General features: G+C 38.5%; 2 protein-coding genes across 7 annotated transcripts in view; one reads left to right on the top strand and one right to left on the bottom strand.

The window, feature by feature from the left end:
- LOC112556882 (low-density lipoprotein receptor-related protein 4-like) overlaps nt 1–19,199 on the bottom strand; it is a 454,098-nt gene that overhangs the window by 296,808 nt on the left and 138,091 nt on the right. The gene's annotated exons all lie outside the window — the stretch shown is intronic.
- The window catches only part of LOC112556884, a 31,273-nt gene continuing 20,982 nt past the window's right edge, over nt 8,909–19,199 (top strand). Inside the window, exons 1-11 of one of the 6 annotated variants that reach the window (XR_003097849.1) lie at nt 8,909–8,941; nt 9,991–10,212; nt 10,423–10,580; nt 10,776–10,835; nt 12,433–12,525; nt 13,665–13,736; nt 15,096–15,247; nt 15,548–15,700; nt 17,417–17,674; nt 18,248–18,382; nt 18,702–18,854. Coding sequence is in view for 5 of the 6 variants with exons in the window: in XM_025226304.1 (XP_025082089.1) it covers nt 13,675–13,736; nt 15,096–15,247; nt 15,548–15,700; nt 17,417–17,674; nt 18,248–18,382; nt 18,702–18,854 (913 nt within the window). In the remaining variant the exon portion in view is untranslated. The remainder of the gene's footprint in view (nt 8,942–9,990; nt 10,213–10,422; nt 10,581–10,775; nt 10,836–12,432; nt 12,526–13,664; nt 13,737–15,095; nt 15,248–15,547; nt 15,701–17,416; nt 17,675–18,247; nt 18,383–18,701; nt 18,855–19,199) is intronic. The other 5 variants (XM_025226304.1, XM_025226308.1, XM_025226307.1 and 2 more) reach the window with 5 other exon arrangements.

Genomic DNA, 19,199 nt, shown 5'->3' on the forward strand with positions numbered 1-19,199 from the left:
CCCCTGAGGGTTCCAGTCAAGTACCTGCCTAGCAATGGTGTCAGAGTTAGGGTTCTTGGCTAGTGACATTCTCGTGGGGTTTTTTCCCAGGGGCTGCTGTAGGAGATTTTTTCAGGCCATTCCCAGAATATGGCGTAGGCATCGGTTGGTAAAGGTCTGAATCTTGTTGTTGATAGTGTTTGTCACTATCCAGGTTTCAGAACCACACAGTAGGACTGTCTTCACATTGGTGTTAAAGGGAGTGTAAAGGCAAAATAAAACTGCTTAGAATCTCGTAAAGAGTAGGATCCACTTGAATCTCGTCTATGTTTGCGTCTGTTAATATGGGAAAAGTTAAAGGCTTTGTAACATGTTGTGTTTAATAAGAGAAATGACATAGGACTCGTTCGTTTACTTAGACGAAGCCTCGTTCTCCGTCACGTGACCTAATGACATGTGACCAAGACTGCTTACCAAGTGAAACAGACTGTTTTCTATAATTTTTAAAACTGTGCTTTGAGAAGTTTACTTTAAAACCTGAATGAACTCAGGTGACACCACCGATAATGACTTCAAATCTTCGCAATGACTTCAGAAACTTGCTGTCCGTGTTGACGCGTTTTTTGATGTCATCATCCACTCCACCGTCCTTGTTGACAATGCTTTTTCTATGGCCCTTTAAGCCAGTCTTCTATGCTTCCTTTGCGGTTTCGCATAGCCCGAGAACCCTTATGTTGTATTTTTTTTCATTTCTCTTGCCAATAGAGTTGACTTGACACTTTCATAGAGGGTTCTGATGTTCCATGGAACATGCAGGTCCCTGGTTTTTGTCTTGGTCGTCAAAAGATGAGTCGGCGAGCTGGCTTCCTAAGGCTTTCACCAGCAAGCGTCATGAGCTCTTCTAGAGAGGACTCCTCCCGACCATGCCCTTGTTGTATTATTGTTGCGGTTTGTGTAACAGCGGTTTTTGGTTTTTTTTCATGAGTGGGTTGTTAGCCCAAAGCAAAACCCCCAACCTGGAGGGTCAGGGTACAACATTTTAATCTGGCCTCTCCCCTGACAGACCTGTTAGGCCTGGTTACACCTGCCAGGAGCACAAGGCTCCCGCCGACATTTCTCTGTGGATCTACAAGGTGCGCAAGCCACCACACCACTACAAGGTGAGTTGTACGAGCTGGTGGTGGTAGAAATACAGAGTGATGGCATATACAGATCTATGTGTGTCAGCCACACTCGAGAAAAATAATAATGATAATAATAAAGTGCACAGTAAAGTCATAATAAAGCACGTAGAATAATAAACACACACACACACACACACACGCACACACACACACATCTACAAACTTTATGTCAATAGAATAAAAATTTGGGATGATAAAACATCAGAGAGGATAAACACAAAGATTTAATAGGATTTTAACTTCCGTAGGCCAGGGCGGAGCTACAGTGAATAGTTAGAAACCTTCGTCCGTGCTTTTCACTGATAAGTCATCAGCATTTAAGTCCGGAAAGACAGTCTCCCTCCTTATCCCATCTAATCCTCTCTCGCTTTCTGTCTCTCGTTCGCTTCTCATATTTTCTTAGTTTATTTGTTTTTGCGCACATCACTCTGTGTGTGTGGGGTGGGGGGGGGGGCTTACTGACTAAACACTACAGGCAGGAAAGAGATTTACTGCAGATTTGAGCGGCGCATTTTGTCCACCAAAAATCCCAACTTTTTGCTAGTCAGATTGTGTGTTTCAGCCTTTTCTTTAACTTCCATTAAATATTACATGCGATGATAGACTTGCAAATACTGTCTCCTCTTATGGATCACCTGGTGTGGCAACTGCGCTTGTAATAAACTGTGGAGGTCCAAAATCTTTCCTACAAAACAATAAAATGCTTTTTAGTCGGAGCTTTTCTCCTACAAATTTCTCTGATGATGAATAATGATGCCTGTTGAGTAAATCAAGATTTTTATACGAAGATTTTTTGGATATTTTATTCCCGTATAGTCTTTTGTGTCAGTAAAGGTGTTCTCTCAATGCCATCTTTCCTGCGTCCATCTGGTTTCACATAAAAGGTTTTTCTTGCAATGTAACAGGATTTTACGATGCGAAAAACAGACCTGAGCATGTAAGTAGCTCGTTTTGCTCGCTACTAATCTTTGAATAATTGTGTATGTTCAGTTTTTGACAGCTTCAGTTTAGGATACTATTAGAAGAAGAGGATATTTAACGGACAAACATAAGGATAAGATTTTGTTTAGCTATTTACAATGCAGGGTTATTGCTCATCCGTCAAGTGCCTGGGGTTTAATAAACAGAAGAGTTATATCTGATAAAACAGGAGAGAGAAGGGAGGACGGTATCGCGATGTTCAAGTCAGTCCTGTCCATCGGAAAGCCAAACGTTCATCCCTGGATTATTAAACCTCTTCATGTGTTATCTACTAATTTTTCCGTTTTGCTGGCTTTTGGGCGGCTCCCCCTTTACAGCTTGTAACAATAAGCGATAGGGGATGAGTCCTGCGTTGTTTCCGGACTCAGTCACTACAAATTTCTGCTATTTTCATCCCTCGATGTAGCATCAGCTAGTATACTTCTGGCCTATCTCTACCTCTTAGTGTTTTTATTTCAGCTTTTTCCTCCCACTCTCCAGCGTCCTCCAGCAGATGGTCATTTCTTCCTGCGCGAATTTCTCCACATACTCTTCTTGAAACTTCACTTTTCTCCATTTGCTTCAGTCTTTCTCAGTGTTACTTTCCTCTTGTTAGTCTATCATCGTCTGCCACCACAGCTACAGAAGTATAGATATACAACACTGAGCCCATCGTCTCCAAAAACATCTTCTGCTTATAAACTGTTAGCCCTTATCTTCTCTAACTAATGTTAAATCCTAACAAAAGGTTTTGTAAAACTGTTGACGTTCTTCCGCCTTGCAATTCCTTCTTACTGTTGAGTGGTCTCCCCTGTACCTGCTGGATTTACAATAATGGATTAATCACTGTACACACTGAATTACATCAAGTAATAAATGGGCAGTACATCACCCAGCTAAGAGTGGCTTACAAATTAGTGTCTATTCAGTCACAAAAGCTAAGCAATGCCATCAATAATAACTCTCAAAGGAAAGTACGATTGTGTCTCGATCAGCCTGAAGACGGGATTCCCTGGTATGGACACCGCTACACCTTGCTACATCTTACACGGAGCGATACTCAACCTAGAATTTAATATCGGATGTAGGTAGCCAGTGTGTTACAGTGTTCCTGCTTCTAGACTTTGATTAAGGAGGTTTTCTTGTTACTGATCACAGTACCACATGATGCAGACATACGTACAGATAGAAATACTGTATACATTAAACTGTTCATCTGTTCATGCCAACAAACATTGATAAATACATACAAATATCACATCTCATAAAGTATTGCATTTGTTATTATTTATTTTCTCCATTAAGACTATACACACATCATTGCCCTCCGTTTCGTCTACGTACAGAAAGATGATCTGCTTTCGTTCTGTAATGGTTATATTCGTCCGATTTCTTCCATCCGTGATGATGTGATAAATGTAAGTTTTGTCAATCGAATACTGTTTTAAGTGAATCAGGGGTCAGAACGGCATCACAAGACAATCAGGACAAACCCACTTCTTCTGAGACGAAAACAGAACACGCAGAAAGCTAAAGTAAGTAGGTGTAAAAATTATTAATGCGATTGTACGCGTGTCCACATTATTAGCAGGCTGGTGTGGGTACATTCAATGGCAACATGTTATTTGAACCGAGAAGGATACAAACTTTTTAGGACTGACTTGGGTAACTGACTGTGTGTAGAGCTCAAGTGGCATTAAGTCACGTGACCTGACCACGTGCAGAGAACATTCGCTGCACACTGCGAACTCAGGAGCAAAGATTTGTAAAGCGCCTCCTGCTCTGAATGATTATCTGACGACTGTAGGACTTGCCAGGCTAACAAGTGCTGTCTCTTCCTGTCTTTATTGGCCTTGTGAGAGCTTTGTCAGGACCAGACGTCCTCTGAGGGTCTTTATGTCGGATGTCAAGTTGTGTCGTTGACAGGTTTCATGGAGCGATCGCTATGTCGCTTTACACAATAGGGCGTTGAGAGATTCGTTGTCATAGACACGCTCACACTCACACGACAGACACTCATACGGCCGACTCGAGCATAGTGCCTCATTATTCTCCACTAATTGATACAATTGGTGAAGTAACATAATTTTTATGTAACATGCAGTGCACAATCAGAACTTTATATTGCAAGTTAATAAAAGATGTGTCAAGAGTAAAACCAGGGATGGGGAGTAGCTGTAGCCTAGCTACAGCTACTGTAGCCGGCTACAAATTTTGTAGCTTGTAGCTTAGCCGGCTACAAATTAAAAAAAAGTAGCTTGTAGCCGTAGCTACATTTTAGAAAGTAGCTGTAGCTTGGCTACATGTTGGCTACTTTCACGACTGTAGCACTCTAGTAGTGTACAAAGTAATATGTCTTTGGGTTGTAGATTTGCATCTATATTCCAGAATGTTCAGCACGGCAGCAATGTAAAAGATAGAATGTCTTTGTGCGAGGGAGGAAATGATGTTCAACAATGTAGCGATGTTCACAGTAAAATGTCCTGTGCGTGGGAGGAAATGAAGTTCAACAATGTAGCAATGTTCAAAGTAAAAATGTCTTGTCTTTGCGCGAGGGAGGAAATGATGTTCAACAATGTAGCGATGTTCAAAAATGTCTTTATTGCGACGAAATAGAATGTCTGTGCTAGAATGTTCGAGGGGAGGGAGAATAAATAGCAGGGCTGACAGTGGTGTGGGACTTATCATGACAAAAGCTGCGCACTAGGGTGACAGACAGCAACTTCGAGGCCAAAGTTCTGGTCAAATTCAATTCCATGAAGGACTAAAAGAATGTAGATTTGTTTTAAGGTTACCGGTACACTCCAAAAATTAAAATCCATATTTTAAATATCTTAAGGGTTTTTAAATATAGAAGTAAAAAAATAACATAAATATAGCACTTTAAAACTGTTTTTGAGTACCTAAAGTGAAAATTGTGACTTTAATCAACGATTTTTGTTTCAAAACGTACAAGCATTTAAAAAACAAATTTACACAATACCATAAGTCATATACCAAAGGTTTTGGGTTTTTGTAAACTAGAGGCACTGATAAGAAAACTGATGCATAAGCCGTTTTGATATCTCAAGATTTCTAGGAGATTATAAAAATCAGACATGGTACCCCCCGACTCAGTGTGAATGTGGCAATTAAATATTTAGAAATATTTAGAAAAATGTTAATTTTATCAAAAGTAATGTTTATACCATATTCTCAAATGCATCACTTTGTAGCTTATGCATTTCTAAACAAAATTGCAAACTTTTACTGCTGTAGCACAAGCCAATCTGAGAAATATGTTTTTATAGTTTAGGACTGGATGTCAAAAACGACAAACAGAAATTCAAGCTTAAAGATTTAAAATAAATATATCTTGTATCAGATCATTTTTGAAAAATATATTTCAGTGTTTATATGCTACATTTGACATCCTACTATATAATTAAAGTCTATTCTAGTATGCCAGGACTATACTTTTCACCCCATCAGCTTTTGGAAACAGTTTGTGTTCCTTTCTTTGTTTTCAGTGTCAGTGTTAGAAAAAAAATGCCTTATGATCTGCTTGCCTAAATTAGATTAAGCAGTGTTTTTACTTATATTCCATGCAAACTCATTTATTTCAATGGTCTGTTTGTTCATTGTCACAGTATTGATAAGAGGTTGACATTTTTCATCACCACATAACCTAACTTATTGAAATTTCCACCAGGTACCTGATACTTAAGCATCTGTTTAGTTTTTCATTTCTAAGTAATAGGGAACAAATAGTTATAGAAAACAAATGTTTATCAGAAAAACTTATATAATTTCTTTTGTCACTAAAACAGGATGAGGAAAAAGATCCAGAAATGTTTAATATAATCGTAAATACGTGTACTTATTGTGTGAAAAAGGCCGGGGGAGTAAGGGTGCAAGGAATGAATGAAAGCATTTAGGATTCACTAAATAAAATTGTCGGTATATCGCAGTTCTCCGTTTCATTATTATAATAAAAACTTTGTAAAGCAAGTAATAGTGTTTTGTGTGTATGTTTGATGTTTGTGTATGTTGCTACAGCCAGCTGGCTACAGCTAACTTGTTATAACATCACAGCTTTTAAAAGTAGCCAAAAGAAGCTGGCTACATTTTAAAAGTAGCCCAAAGTAGCTGGCTACTTTTTGCAAAATTGTAGCTGTAGTGTAGCCGGCTATATTTTGAAAAAAAGTAGCTGTAGCCTAGCCGGCTACAAATTAAAAGTAGCTTGCCCATCCCTGAGTAAAACCGCTGCAGTCAACGGTCTTAAAATGAAATAAAGGTTATAATAAACCTCTTGTTATTGAAGCAACAATTAGGTCTACTCTTATCATCAATGCTTTAGCTTAGCTACTGCAGATGTTTTTAACCAGTTGACATGAAATATATGAGTATCTTACCATGCAAGGATGTAAAGTCATCAAGAGGTATAACGCAGAATGTTGAAGCTAGAAGAATTCAGAACATTAAATTGGTAGACATGATGTCAACAGTTTCACATAAAACACATTTATTAATCATGCAGTACTCTTGACAGTGACCATGTTGTATCATAGTAATGAATAATTAATGCTCACTGATCGCTTCCTAGCTTATGGCTTATAGGTGCTTCAATGGTCTTTTTTGGCATTCTCTGTGAGTTGACTTACTGGGATCAGGTGATTACAAATGCCTTTGCATGAAGCGAACACAAGAATACAATTTTTTCACTCGATGGTGCTATTCATTTTCTTTCTTTCCTGGGAAATAAAGTTCGGGCATAAAAAGTCAGGGGCAGTAACTCCTCAGTTTATTATATACAATTATTGTGAAATTGCCTCCCCTGAATGAACTGTAAGAGGTTGACAGCGTTTTTCGCCACCTGGATGGCACTGGTACATACGCCCGTATTCTATTCATGGACTTTTCATCTGCATTTAATACCATTCAGCCACACTTGCTTTCACAACGTCTCATAGCACTCAATGTTAACTCAACCTTAGTGCTCTGGATGAGGGAGTTTCTCAGGGACCGGCCACAAAGGGTCAGCTTGGGAGGCACAATCTCGAACACTCTGATCATAAACACCGGAGCCCCACAGGGTCGTGTTTTGTCCCCGATATCCTTCTCTGTTTATACTAGTGAAGTCAGGACGGAATTCTCAAATTGTTTCCTATCACTGATTAAGTTTGCAGACGATATGGCATTGGTTGCTGAGCTCAAGGATGAGGAGTCACTGGCAAGCTATTTCCTCCAGGTTCAGAAATTGCACTCATGGTTTGAAGAAAACTTCCTGGTGCTCAATGTCTCCAAAACTAAGGAAGTGGTCCTTGAAAGAAGAAACTATATATAAACCTGTTAACACCCCCATAATTATTGATAATGAGGTATTACAACAGGTGAAAAGTTTTAGGTACCTCGGCAGAGTGCTAGACAACAAACTGTCCTTTCAGGAAAACATCAGTGTTGTTTCCAGGTTAGCACATCAGCGCCTGTTCCTGCTGAGGCAATTGCGGAATTTTGGTGTCAGTAGCCCTGTCCTTGAGTTCGTATATCGCAACCTAATTGAGAGCATCATAACATTCAATTTGTCAATGTGGTTTGGCGTTCTCTCTGTCAAAGATAAAGCTTGTTTGACGAAGGTGGTCAAGAGTGCCAATAAGATCATTGGTTCTCCACAAAGACCTTTAGGTGATCTACACATCAGGGCTGTGAGGTTAAAAGCGGTCAGCATCATCACAGACCCTTCTCACCCACTACATAGCCATTTTCAACTGCTACCCTCCGGCCGTAGATGGAAACAAGTGGTCGCCAAGAAGAGTGCCTTTGCAAAGTCATTTTTACCGACCGCAATAGCACTCTTAAACAGCTCTCCCGAAATGTACCTAGTCTGAATATGTGTGTGTGTAAGAGAGTAAGATGAAGTGTATCTAACAATTGTGTCAAATGAGGGGATTAAGCATGAGTATAACTGAGTGAGGGTACGAGGTGTAATGATAATCTCTTCAGTTTATTATATATGTTTTTCGCAGCTGACTGTGGAAGCTCCCAGCAACAAAGGAAAATTTCTATCTCTGTTGCGACCAGACATATACAATAAAGATGTATTGCATTGTATATCCTCCATAAACACACACACAAATACACAGACACAATAACAAACACGCAAGATTCGACCAAGCTTGGGCCACGCTTGGGAAAATCTTGTAACATTGGTTAGCCCAGTACCAAGCATCCACCAAGCAAGCGCCAAGGTTCACGGTGCGCGCACAACGCTATCGCTCATTCAGCTGCGAGCGGGAACTTGTTTAAAGCTTGGCGGAATAGTAGCCGGCCAAGAACCCCAGTCACCAAGCTTGCTGACATCGACTGATTTATAACTATCAAGTCACGTTTTACAAAGCGCTTATTTATACTTATTTTGTAGATTGTTAAACAACATATAAATATATATTTTATACTTTACGGCTATCAGAGTATCAAAAAATATAAAGTATCGAAATCTATTATCAAGAACACTCACTCGCGTACCGATCGCTGACATATGAATGATGTATGACTATCAAGACACGTTTTACAAAGCGCTTATTTGTAATTATTTTGTAGATTGTTATAGCACATATAAATATATTTTATACTTCATAGTTTCCACAGTTTAAAAAAGTATAAAGTATACACACGTTTAAATATAGTATCAAGAACGATCACTCGCGCAACCACTTATTTGCATTTGTTCCGGTCACCGCCATATTTAAATCTAAAATACAGCGAAATTGGAGTTACACTCGATCTGATCTTCATTGTTATTCAGGAAAGATCTTCACGCTTCTTCGAAAGTTGTCAAGGTAGAAGTACACAGAATTTAAAATTTTAATATTCATTGACCAGCATCTGAAAATTAAGCGAACACGAACGATTCCCACTTAAACTGGAGACACAAAAAAAATACTCTAGAGACACGCAGTCTAATCTGCCCTACACATGTAGCAAAAGTTAGCGAAATTAGACAAAAAAAAAACTACATTCAAATGAACATTATTTAAGTGTCTATGTAAAAATTGTTGTAACAAAATTATGTACATTTTTGTTTTCCATTTTTTTGTTGTTGCTGGGTTGACACATACAATTTTAATTACTTTTAGGTTCATCGATGGTCAGTACATCTGATTCAATACACCAAACAAATACATATTCTTTATTATGCAGTTTTTCAAAGCATAATTTGAGTCTATATGAGTGTATATATGTGTATATAGTTTTCATTTTCAATCACTAAACACAAATGCATGCAAAGTTTAAGTAAATGTCATTTCATTAGCAACATTTACTTTTGCCCTGAATTTTGTACTTATCTGTTCCTATCCTAGCATGTTACCACATTTCTATACTACGCAACAGGAAATTGACATTTGTTTGATGCTTAATAATTATTTTAAAGGATTTCTCTTTTTGTATGGTATAAGTCAATGATTCTCATAAATTATACAATTTAACGATAGGGATGTATCTAGAGGAGATAGTGCGTTAACTTTTGATTGATTGAGTATGAGTATTATTTTAACGACAGGGATGTGTCTGTGTTAAATTTAAGTGGATTGAGTATGAGTATATATAGGCATTGGAAGGGTTTTTCTGCTCAAAGCGTATTATTTTTGTTAGCATTAGATATTTTCTATCTGATAAAAAACCACTGTATTGGGTGGGCCCTTAAAATATTAAATAGAAAATGCATGATCAAAAAAACACAAAAGAAATTGTAAACAAATTATTTAGGTTGATAAATGCCAGTGTCCAATTAAAATCAAATGCAATATTTTGATTAAGAAATAAGATTTAGAAAAGACATTTAATTTGTTAAAGTTTTTTATATAGTCTTTTCCTATTTATTTGCTAGGTTTTTGATGATCAAAGAGTTAAAGGATGTACCATATTATCGAGCTATTCGTAGATGGAAAGACGTCTGCAGTCATCATGGCCAATGAATGGCTAATCCCAGAGAGCACCAATAGATATTTCTGGCCTATCTCTAAAGCAGACTTCACTTGGGTCTAAAACACAAAAAAGCCAGGCCCGAACTGGATTATTTTCACCTACCAGAAGATAATTAAAAGCACGTGTAAGTTATTTTCTCTTTGTGTGCTCATTTGATTACTCCTTTGTTAAACAATTTAAAAAATTTTTTTAATGCACTAATGATAAGTTGAATATAGTACATCATAGAATGTTTAAAAGAAATTTAGTTTTTGATACTTTAGAAATTAAATAATTAAATATAAGTGTGCATAAGACTTTTCTGGCGATTTGATACCAAAATTGCTTGTTTTAGGAGCCCTGGCTGTGAAAGCAGTACATCACCACTTTGTATTCCCCCCACCAGCACCACCAAGACCTGTGGGATCAGTTATGCGCAAACTCTGTCTTCTGTTAGACGTGTTTGGTCTGTAGATTCTCCAGCACAGCCAGGACCATTTACTGCTATTAACAGTAAGGTTACACTTGAGTTTCAAATTAATATGTTCAGAGAATTAGAAGTACCTTTTTGTTTACTTTTGAGTTTCAAAGTAATATGTTCAGAAAATTAGAAGTACCTTTTTGTTTACTTTGTGTGTGCACAAGTAAAAGATGTAATCGCATTGTGTGTACACTTATATACACTTTCATTGGGTTTTTTTTTTTTAGGGGCCTCAATCACATATTCTGAGTTGACACCAGCAGCATCTTCAGCAGCTGCTACTGACAGTAAGGTTTTCTTTGAACTTCCAGCTTCCAGCTTTCTAGCTTTTCAGTGTGTTTGTGTGTGTGTTATTTTAGTCATTCAGTGTGTGTCATCACTCAGTGGTCTGGAGAAGACGATGCAATACATGCAGTATGTGAGTGAATTCTTGTCACGCTGCCCAGTGCACTTTGACCTCACGTGGTGGTCTGATGTTGTCGGTGCTGTTGTCTGTTGACACTTGGCTCGCTGCCTGACCTCAAAGACTTGTTGACACCGACAAGTCATGCACCTGTACATGTACCATCAAATTCATTTTAAAAATGACAAATGAAGTATTTATGTAAGGTTTGGTGTGAACGATAGAATGAATATTAATTTAACGTCAAAAAAAAAGAGGTAGGTTGTCCTGCATGTTCATTATTTTCAACATGGCATCGTGTGGTATGTGAGTGAATTCTTGTCATGCTGCCCAGTGCAATTGGTGGTGGGATGTCGGCCCTGTTGTCTGTTGACACCTTGCTCGCTGCCTGACCTCAAAGACTTGTTGACACGGACAAGTCATGCACCTGTACATGTACCATCAAATTCATTTTAAAAATGACAAATGAAGTATTTATGTAAGGTTTGGTGTGAACGATAGAATGAATATTAATTTAACGTCAAAAAAAAAGAGGTAGGTTGTCCTGCATGTTCATTATTTTCAACATGGCTCCTACTGTGATAACAATATAAATATCAATAAAGAGAGTAAATAAGATGTGTACACAAGCAATGTCTGTAAATACCTAATAAATGTTATACTAAGCTGCTGCACAGTTTTTGTTTCACACCTGATATACCTGGCTACACAACAACACCATAACCATTGTGTAAATGTCAAGTAAGGATGAGTTTCATGAGATGATTCTAGATCCTCACCCACAGCTAGCTGCCAGGGCAGAGCTCTGTCTCAAACACTTGGACGCCATTCTCATATCCTTAAATTGTACACTGTCTTTCTCTGTTTGTGTGTGTGTGAGAGAGAGAGTAACTGAGGGAGGAAATGTGTTTTTATACATTTGTGTGCGTGCTTCTATATATATATATGTCTCGGTACCTTGTGTGTTGCGGGGGATGTAAGACGTGTATTCAAGATCATGTTTGCGTGTCTGTGTCAAGGCTTCATGATGTGTGTGTTTGTGTGTTTGTTTATGTGATTTAGTGGTCAGTACGTGGAAAACAGGGAATTCTCTCCGGTATTTTCTGTAGGTAGGTTGCCCAGTCCATTATGTTCTCCGGTGATGAGGTTTTCACTGTCGTCCACGTCTGTGGTATGTGAGTGAATTCTTGTCACGCTGCCCATTGCACGTGGTGGTGGGATGCCGGCCCTGTTGTCTGTTGACACCTGGCCCGCTGCCTGACCTCACAGACCTGTTGACACGTGAGCTTCATGCATTGAAGCCTTCTGTACTTCATGTATGTGTGGTGGGAGGGGCTTGCACTCTCATGTTGCGAGCATCGCTGCTGTCGTTCCTGTACTTCATGTATGTGTGGGGGGAGGGGCTTGTAAAGTGATGTGAGCATCGCTGCTGTCGGTTCTTCACTCTCTCCTGGTATATATCTCCCTCTCGACACGTGCAGACTACCAGCAGTAGTCAACCTCTCCTCGTCTCAGACGCTGCTTTCCTCGGGACATCCTGCCACTAACAGCATTCTTGCAAAGACCATCTCCGGGTGAGTTATTTTAATCATGTTGTGTTTAATCTGCAGCTTAATTATTTTACTCACATTGTTTTGATGTAAAAGTGAGTTATTTTAGTAACTGTCTCTTCGATCTCAAGGTGAATTTACTTAGTCCCAGTGGGTTTTATCTGAAGAGGATTTATTTTAGAAACTCTGTCGTGGACTTAAAGACATTTATGTCATTTTATGTTTGACTATGGGTGAGATATTTATATCACTGTGTATTAAAAGTAAAGGTAAGTTATTTCTGTCACGAAGCTTCTCCCATATTAAGTTCGGTTAGTACATGTACACGGCATATCCCCGTCAAAGGTCGCCTGTTACCTGAGCAAATGGAAATAGTTACAAGAGGCCGCCAGCAAGTTATCCACACATGAAGCCTCACGCTCCTCCCACACCTACCCTAACACCTTTCATTCCCCTCTCCATATTCTCCAATTTCTTATTCCCCTACGAGCGAACTCACATTAATAGGAAGACCTCTCTTCAATATTCAAAATAACAACTACACAAATCTCTCTTTCTAACAGCAAAATAACTTAGTGAAAGGAACCGTAAAAAAGCCAAGAAATGAAAGAGTAATAATGTCGGCATAATTCACATTGTACTAATCAAAGTTAGATAAAATAATCGGTTATCTAAGACGCCATCTTAGCCCGCTCCTGACAGTTTCTTAACGATCGAAACAGTCGCTGAGAGAAAGGTGCTTTCAAAGAGTGACACACACTGCTTTCAATATTCCGTGTAGACTGTCAGGTGTGGAGATGGCAACTGTTACTATTGTATTGATGCAGTCGGAGATGCTCATCCTGCTGTCTTGCTATCTCTTGGATAGGCTGTTTTTCCTACATACCTTTGTTGATTGCTATTTGTTGACACCTTTGACACTGTGTCTATTGTACTTTATGTGTTCATGCATGCCAGACACACTAACCTAGTTTTAGTCTCAAGCTTTGAGCGATCGCTTCCATTTGTGTATGTTTCTGCGAATGATATTTGTCAAATATTTTATTATGAATTTTAAAAAATATTTTAAGTAGAAAATATTTTGCTGATTTAAATTAATATGATTTAGAAATATTATACGAGAAAGACTCACGAAACTTCTCGTTGTTGCATGTCCTTAACAGGTGGATACAAATGCTGCGATTCTTGTTATTTCTTCTGTGCGTGTCTCGTGTCCTGGCGAAGGATACAGGAAGGTAAAACGTGTTGACTCTTCTTGACTTTTGGCTTACAATACATGCAAAAGGCTTAACAATCATTAACAAAGTGAAATACGTGATCTTTTGTCAGTCGTCTAAATAATATGTAAATAATGACAAATATTAAAATAAGAATTGTTCTTTTAGTGACATGTTTCACCATAGTCTATTGTCTCACACTGCTTGCTTCACTTCCCGGAGCGCCCGGTCTTTCTGTTTGATGTTCGTGAGTCAGTTCTTTCTCTGACAACACTGGCATCGACCCCCTCTAAGGTACCTTGAAGGACAGATTTTGACAAAAAGTCGTGTCGGGTCACGTGGCCAGACCTCACCAGCTCACGTGACTTGACTATTGCAAGAAGAGCTTCCTTCTGTCCTACGAGTGCTGCAACCGAGATTCGCACCAACTCATTATTTGTATGTTCCCTGTACAAATTCACCAGTAGTCCTCTCAGCCACATGTTCTCAAATTCTCCTCTCCTTATCGGCAAGCAGAGTACATGTTGCACATCTGTAATGCAAGGTTGGTACTACAAGGGACCTGTAGAGATTTTAGTATTAAACCTAATTTTATGAGTGCACCAGACCAACCATTTCCGCTTCTGTTGTTGCGGATACCTTTGGTGTAGCTGTAGAAGGTGGCGTCTAAATACTTAAAGCTTCCTAACTTTTCAAGCGGCATCCCGGTCATCTAGATGTCTGCTTTACCGTTCTAGTCTCCATTGTGTGTGTTCAAACTGTCTGTATGATGGTAAGATCTTTGTTAGTGACTGATATCAGTGGCACGCAAAGCGTCTGCTGCAAATCAGGCTTCCTAATGGAAATGGAAGTGTGATGGCCTTGGATGGTTTCATCCATGATGATCTCCAAGAAAAAATCTAACACGCACACATATTTGATGTGGGTCACCTTTGGCGTACGTATACTGTCGTATAAAACTATTCTCTATTTTGTTATCAAACAGTACTGGGTTCCTGTTATATGTTGCTTTTATGGCTTGAACTTAACCCTCTTTGATGCAGTTAAGGTTTATTGACTAATCGCCAAGCTTCTGAGACTCCTGACAAGCTCAAAAAGAAATGCAGAAGTGAAACAGCTATGTCCTATACAATATCAATATAGCATATGGTCTCTTATTGTGAAAGAGGAGTTAAAATATTAAACATTATTGTAAAAGGAACATACAGCCCTAATGAGACAATAATTTAAAAAATCTATGGTCTAGAAATTCATAAGGTATATGTTTTACAATCACGGATCTGAGGAAGTCCTAGTTTTTTGGGGGGAGTGGAGGTGTTAAAGTAAAAAAATTAATAACATTGAATTATTAATAATTTTAAAAAGTACAAATTCTAGATGCCAAGGGAAAGACTGCGAGATAAAGACATGGCACAATACAAACTGCAGGACAGACGACGATTGCAATCAGCCACTTGCCGTATGCTATGAACACCTGTGTCGGTGTGACCCCGGGTACTACTACACCACAAACGATACGTGTACTAGCAGTGAGTAGACAATGGTTCTGTGTGGTGTGCTTGACCGTAACAAACTCGACTTTGTTCTCGGCTTGTTAAAGTTAAGGAAGGAAGAGCTTTTATACGATTTTCGCATTCTTAAAGGAATAAATTGTAAAACAATATAGCCGCATTTAGAATGAATGAAAGATAACACGTGGACCGAAAAATAAAAGTAGAAATTTTTTAACTTGATTATGGATGCATTTCGAAATGCGTCAAAATATAGAACAATTCACTTTAAACTTAAAAAGTATGTAAACAATTGCTAACCACAGTTGTTTATATTAGCATGCAGCACACGCGAGTTGCAGAACACCTTTACAGAGTATCCAGACAGCGCTATACGTGGAAACCACCTTGATCGCATGAATGGAATGAGACTGGAATACTGCAAGGGCAGGTGCCAGAAAGACATGCTTTGCCTCACCTTTGATTTCAAAGGTTTGTATGATAGTAGACTAAAATTATCTTAGAGATGGCAGGTGACTGTGTACTCTAGAACTGCTAAAGTCTGCTTCACATGTGCTGCCCTGTGTTCTATTAATAGAACTTTATCATAAAAATCAACGGAAACCACGTAAAAAATGGGAGCAACGTTGAAATATTTCGTCTCTTTATATTTGTACCATTTGTAGGCGCCTACATAAATACTTCAAAAAACATTTTCAGAGCATACTTAACGCCCCATAATTTACAAACATTTTTTGAATGCTAAAGGTACTTAATACATTTAGTTGTGATAAAACAAAGTGTGTGAAATTACAGGGTCTTATATAATCGCTCGTGTGGCAATTAACTTTTGATAGATGTTCGCTTTCTTTAGGAAGAAAGTGTAAAGGTAAAATGACACTAAACCCATGACTATTTAGTTACTACTGCAGTGGAGTGTGAATGTACTAAACAACATATCAACAGATAAACTCCTGTATTTACTAGAGACTTCCACTTTAATTATGACTGAATAAAAGTAAGAAATGGCTCAATCGTCCACCAATCAACTTGTTTTCTTTGGTGTAGTGGCCTGAAATTATGTTCAACAATATGCAGGTGCGCTAGCATAAAGAAATAAATAACAATGTTATGAACCGCTGCTAATTTAAATTGCTACCTGCACAGTTTGTGGTACTCAGCCCTGCACACAATGACTTTTACTTCTTAAGGTCACGGAATGTTTACTTAGTGTGCAGGTAAACAATGCAACTCTTCTGTTCTACTTCTATGCGCACCTATCCATCATTGAATCTTTTCAATTTGAACTGTAGTCACACCTCATCCTTGAGCAATAATAACACAGTCCACATCATGCTTGTCCTTTGTCAACCACTCCTTTCTCCACTTTTTCCATTTATTACTTCTTCCCTCCTCGTGCTCCTCTGCTGACTACCGACACTCTTACTTCTTGTTTTCTGATTCTTCTTTTCGTTTCGTACATTTGTTTTTATGAGTCATCAGTCATCATTCCTTTGCTGTCCGTGTCTTCTTCTGTCAATCGCTAAGACCATGCCACTTTGAAGCGGGAGTGTGAGCTATGCAAATACACATTTATTATTATTGATTCTTCATTCAGCTATCTTGAAACTTATGTTTATCTATCTTGGCACTCCATGAATACAATTGTACTTGCATAAACATTGAATGACAAGTGATTTATGTAAATCAGAAAGAAGTATCGTGACATTTTTAAAGTTTTAAGTTCAAATACAACGATCTAGAAATATATAGAACTTGGAGAGTGGATATCTGATCTCACATCTCATATTTATAAAGAGAATGCGATCTGTGAAAATACACTGCCATTTGTGGGAAAATGTATTCTCATCGTAATCATAGATAAGTGCTTAGACCTCTTCAGCACGCCCTGCAGCTCTGGATTCTGAGAAAAAGACATCCAGGACTCTAGCATCAGGAACTGTGGACTGACAAAACTGGTAGAGTACAGCAAACCCGCTTTATACTTATTGTAAAACTAGTGTGTGACAGGCACGCTCCTCGCAAGACAACAGTAAAGAATCACAAATATACAACTACGTACCGCGCATTCTGCTGAAAACGTAGAATAACCTTTCGGGAAAAGTTCAGATAACTTGCTTTTAGCCAACCTTGTTCAAAATGTTTTGCATCATGTTCAGTTATGTCTCTCTTTCTATGCTGTGCCAGCCAATGGAGGTCAATGTCGGTTTCATAATGTCACCGCTCGTGACGCTCCCTCAGACTGGTCTCCTAAGACGAGTAAAGGCTGGACACACTACCAGAGATCCTGCAAGTCCACTTTTGCCTCAGACGATAACTGGTACAACTTACTGTGTAATGGCAGGATCAACTGTCCAGACCCGAACAGCGACTGCTTATCAGGCAGATGCTTCTGTCAATTAGGCTTCAACTATAATGAAGCATTGAAGAAATGTGTTGTTACAAGTAAGTGAGAAGCAGTAGAATTATGAGTAGTACTCACCTTGTCCCCAAACGTTGTATACTGTCAGTTTGTCTGTTTCTTACAGTCAAGATACTCTAGTAAGTTATTTAAAATAATTATTTTCATCAAACAACTGTCAGATCAATGTTTTTTCTAATATTTCGGATTTAAAAAGTGTAGCAATGATTGTTTATTCATGTGCGTGAGCTAAGGGTTTTCTTCCTTTCTAATAATTGTAAGATTGCAATTAACCTAAGATACATTGGTTTAATGGTTAATACACTAGTGCACCACAGAGGGTAATGTATCGATGAAGAACATTGCAGCTGCCACTACCCCATATCTTTGTTGTCGAGACGACGTGAAAGTCGTTACTAACTGTCACTTTATTACTTGAGAAAAAAACTGAATGGAAAAGTTAGAGGAGAAAGTGGCCTTGAAGATGAGGAGGCAGAAGTGAAATTAAGGAGGAGGAATAAGAATATGTACACATGGCAGTCAGGTACTCGTAGACATAGAGCAAGAATTATTTGTTGCTAGTGTTACCAGTGGTCACAAGTTTGACTGTCTTGTAGGCGAGCTAAGCAAGTGGCACAATACAAGCTGCGACACAGACGACGACTGCGATGCGCTCCACGCCGTGTGCTACAAACACCAGTGTCGTTGTGACCCCGGGTACTTCTACACCACAAACGATACGTGTACTAGCAGTGAGTAGAAAATGGTTCTGTGTGGTATGCTTGACCTCAACAAACTTGACTTTGTTCTCGGCTTGTTAAAGTTAGGGACGGAAGAGCTTATATATGATTATATCATTCTTAAAGAAATAAAGTGTAAAACAATGTAGCCGCATTTAGACAGACTGATTAAAAGGAAAAAAAAATAAGAGAAAAACCACGTGGGCTAAAAAAAGATTAGGAATTGATTGACTTGATTATGGATGTTGTTCAAAATGCATCAAAATATAGAACAAGTCACTTGAACTTAAAAAGTATGTAAATAATTGCTTACCACTGTTGTTTATATTAGCATGCAGCACAGGCGAGTTGCAGGACAGTTTTACAGAGTATCCTGACAGCGCTATACGTGGAAACCACCTTGACCGCATTAATGGAATCAGTCTGGAATACTGCAAGTGCAGGTGCCAGACCCTTAGGCGTTGTCTCACCTTTGATTTCAAAGGTTTGTATGGGAAAAAGCCTTGAAACATTGGTATACTAACATTATCTTAGAGATGGCAGGTGACTGTGTACTCTAGAACTGCTAAAGTCTGCTTCACCTGTGCTGCCCTGTGTTCTATTAATAGACCTTTATCATGAAAATCAACGAAAACCACATAAAAAATGGGAACAACGTTGAAACATTTAGACTGTATATTTGTACCATTTGTAGATACCTGCATAAATACAACCAAAAAAAAAAAACATTTTCAGAGCATACTTAACGCCCCATAATCTACAAACATTTTTTGAATGCAAAAGGTACTTAATACATTTAGTTGTGATAAAACAAAGTGTGTGAAATTGC

This window comes from Pomacea canaliculata, linkage group LG2, assembly GCF_003073045.1.
Source record: "Pomacea canaliculata isolate SZHN2017 linkage group LG2, ASM307304v1, whole genome shotgun sequence".
NCBI classification, from domain to species: Eukaryota; Metazoa; Mollusca; class Gastropoda; order Architaenioglossa; family Ampullariidae; genus Pomacea; species Pomacea canaliculata.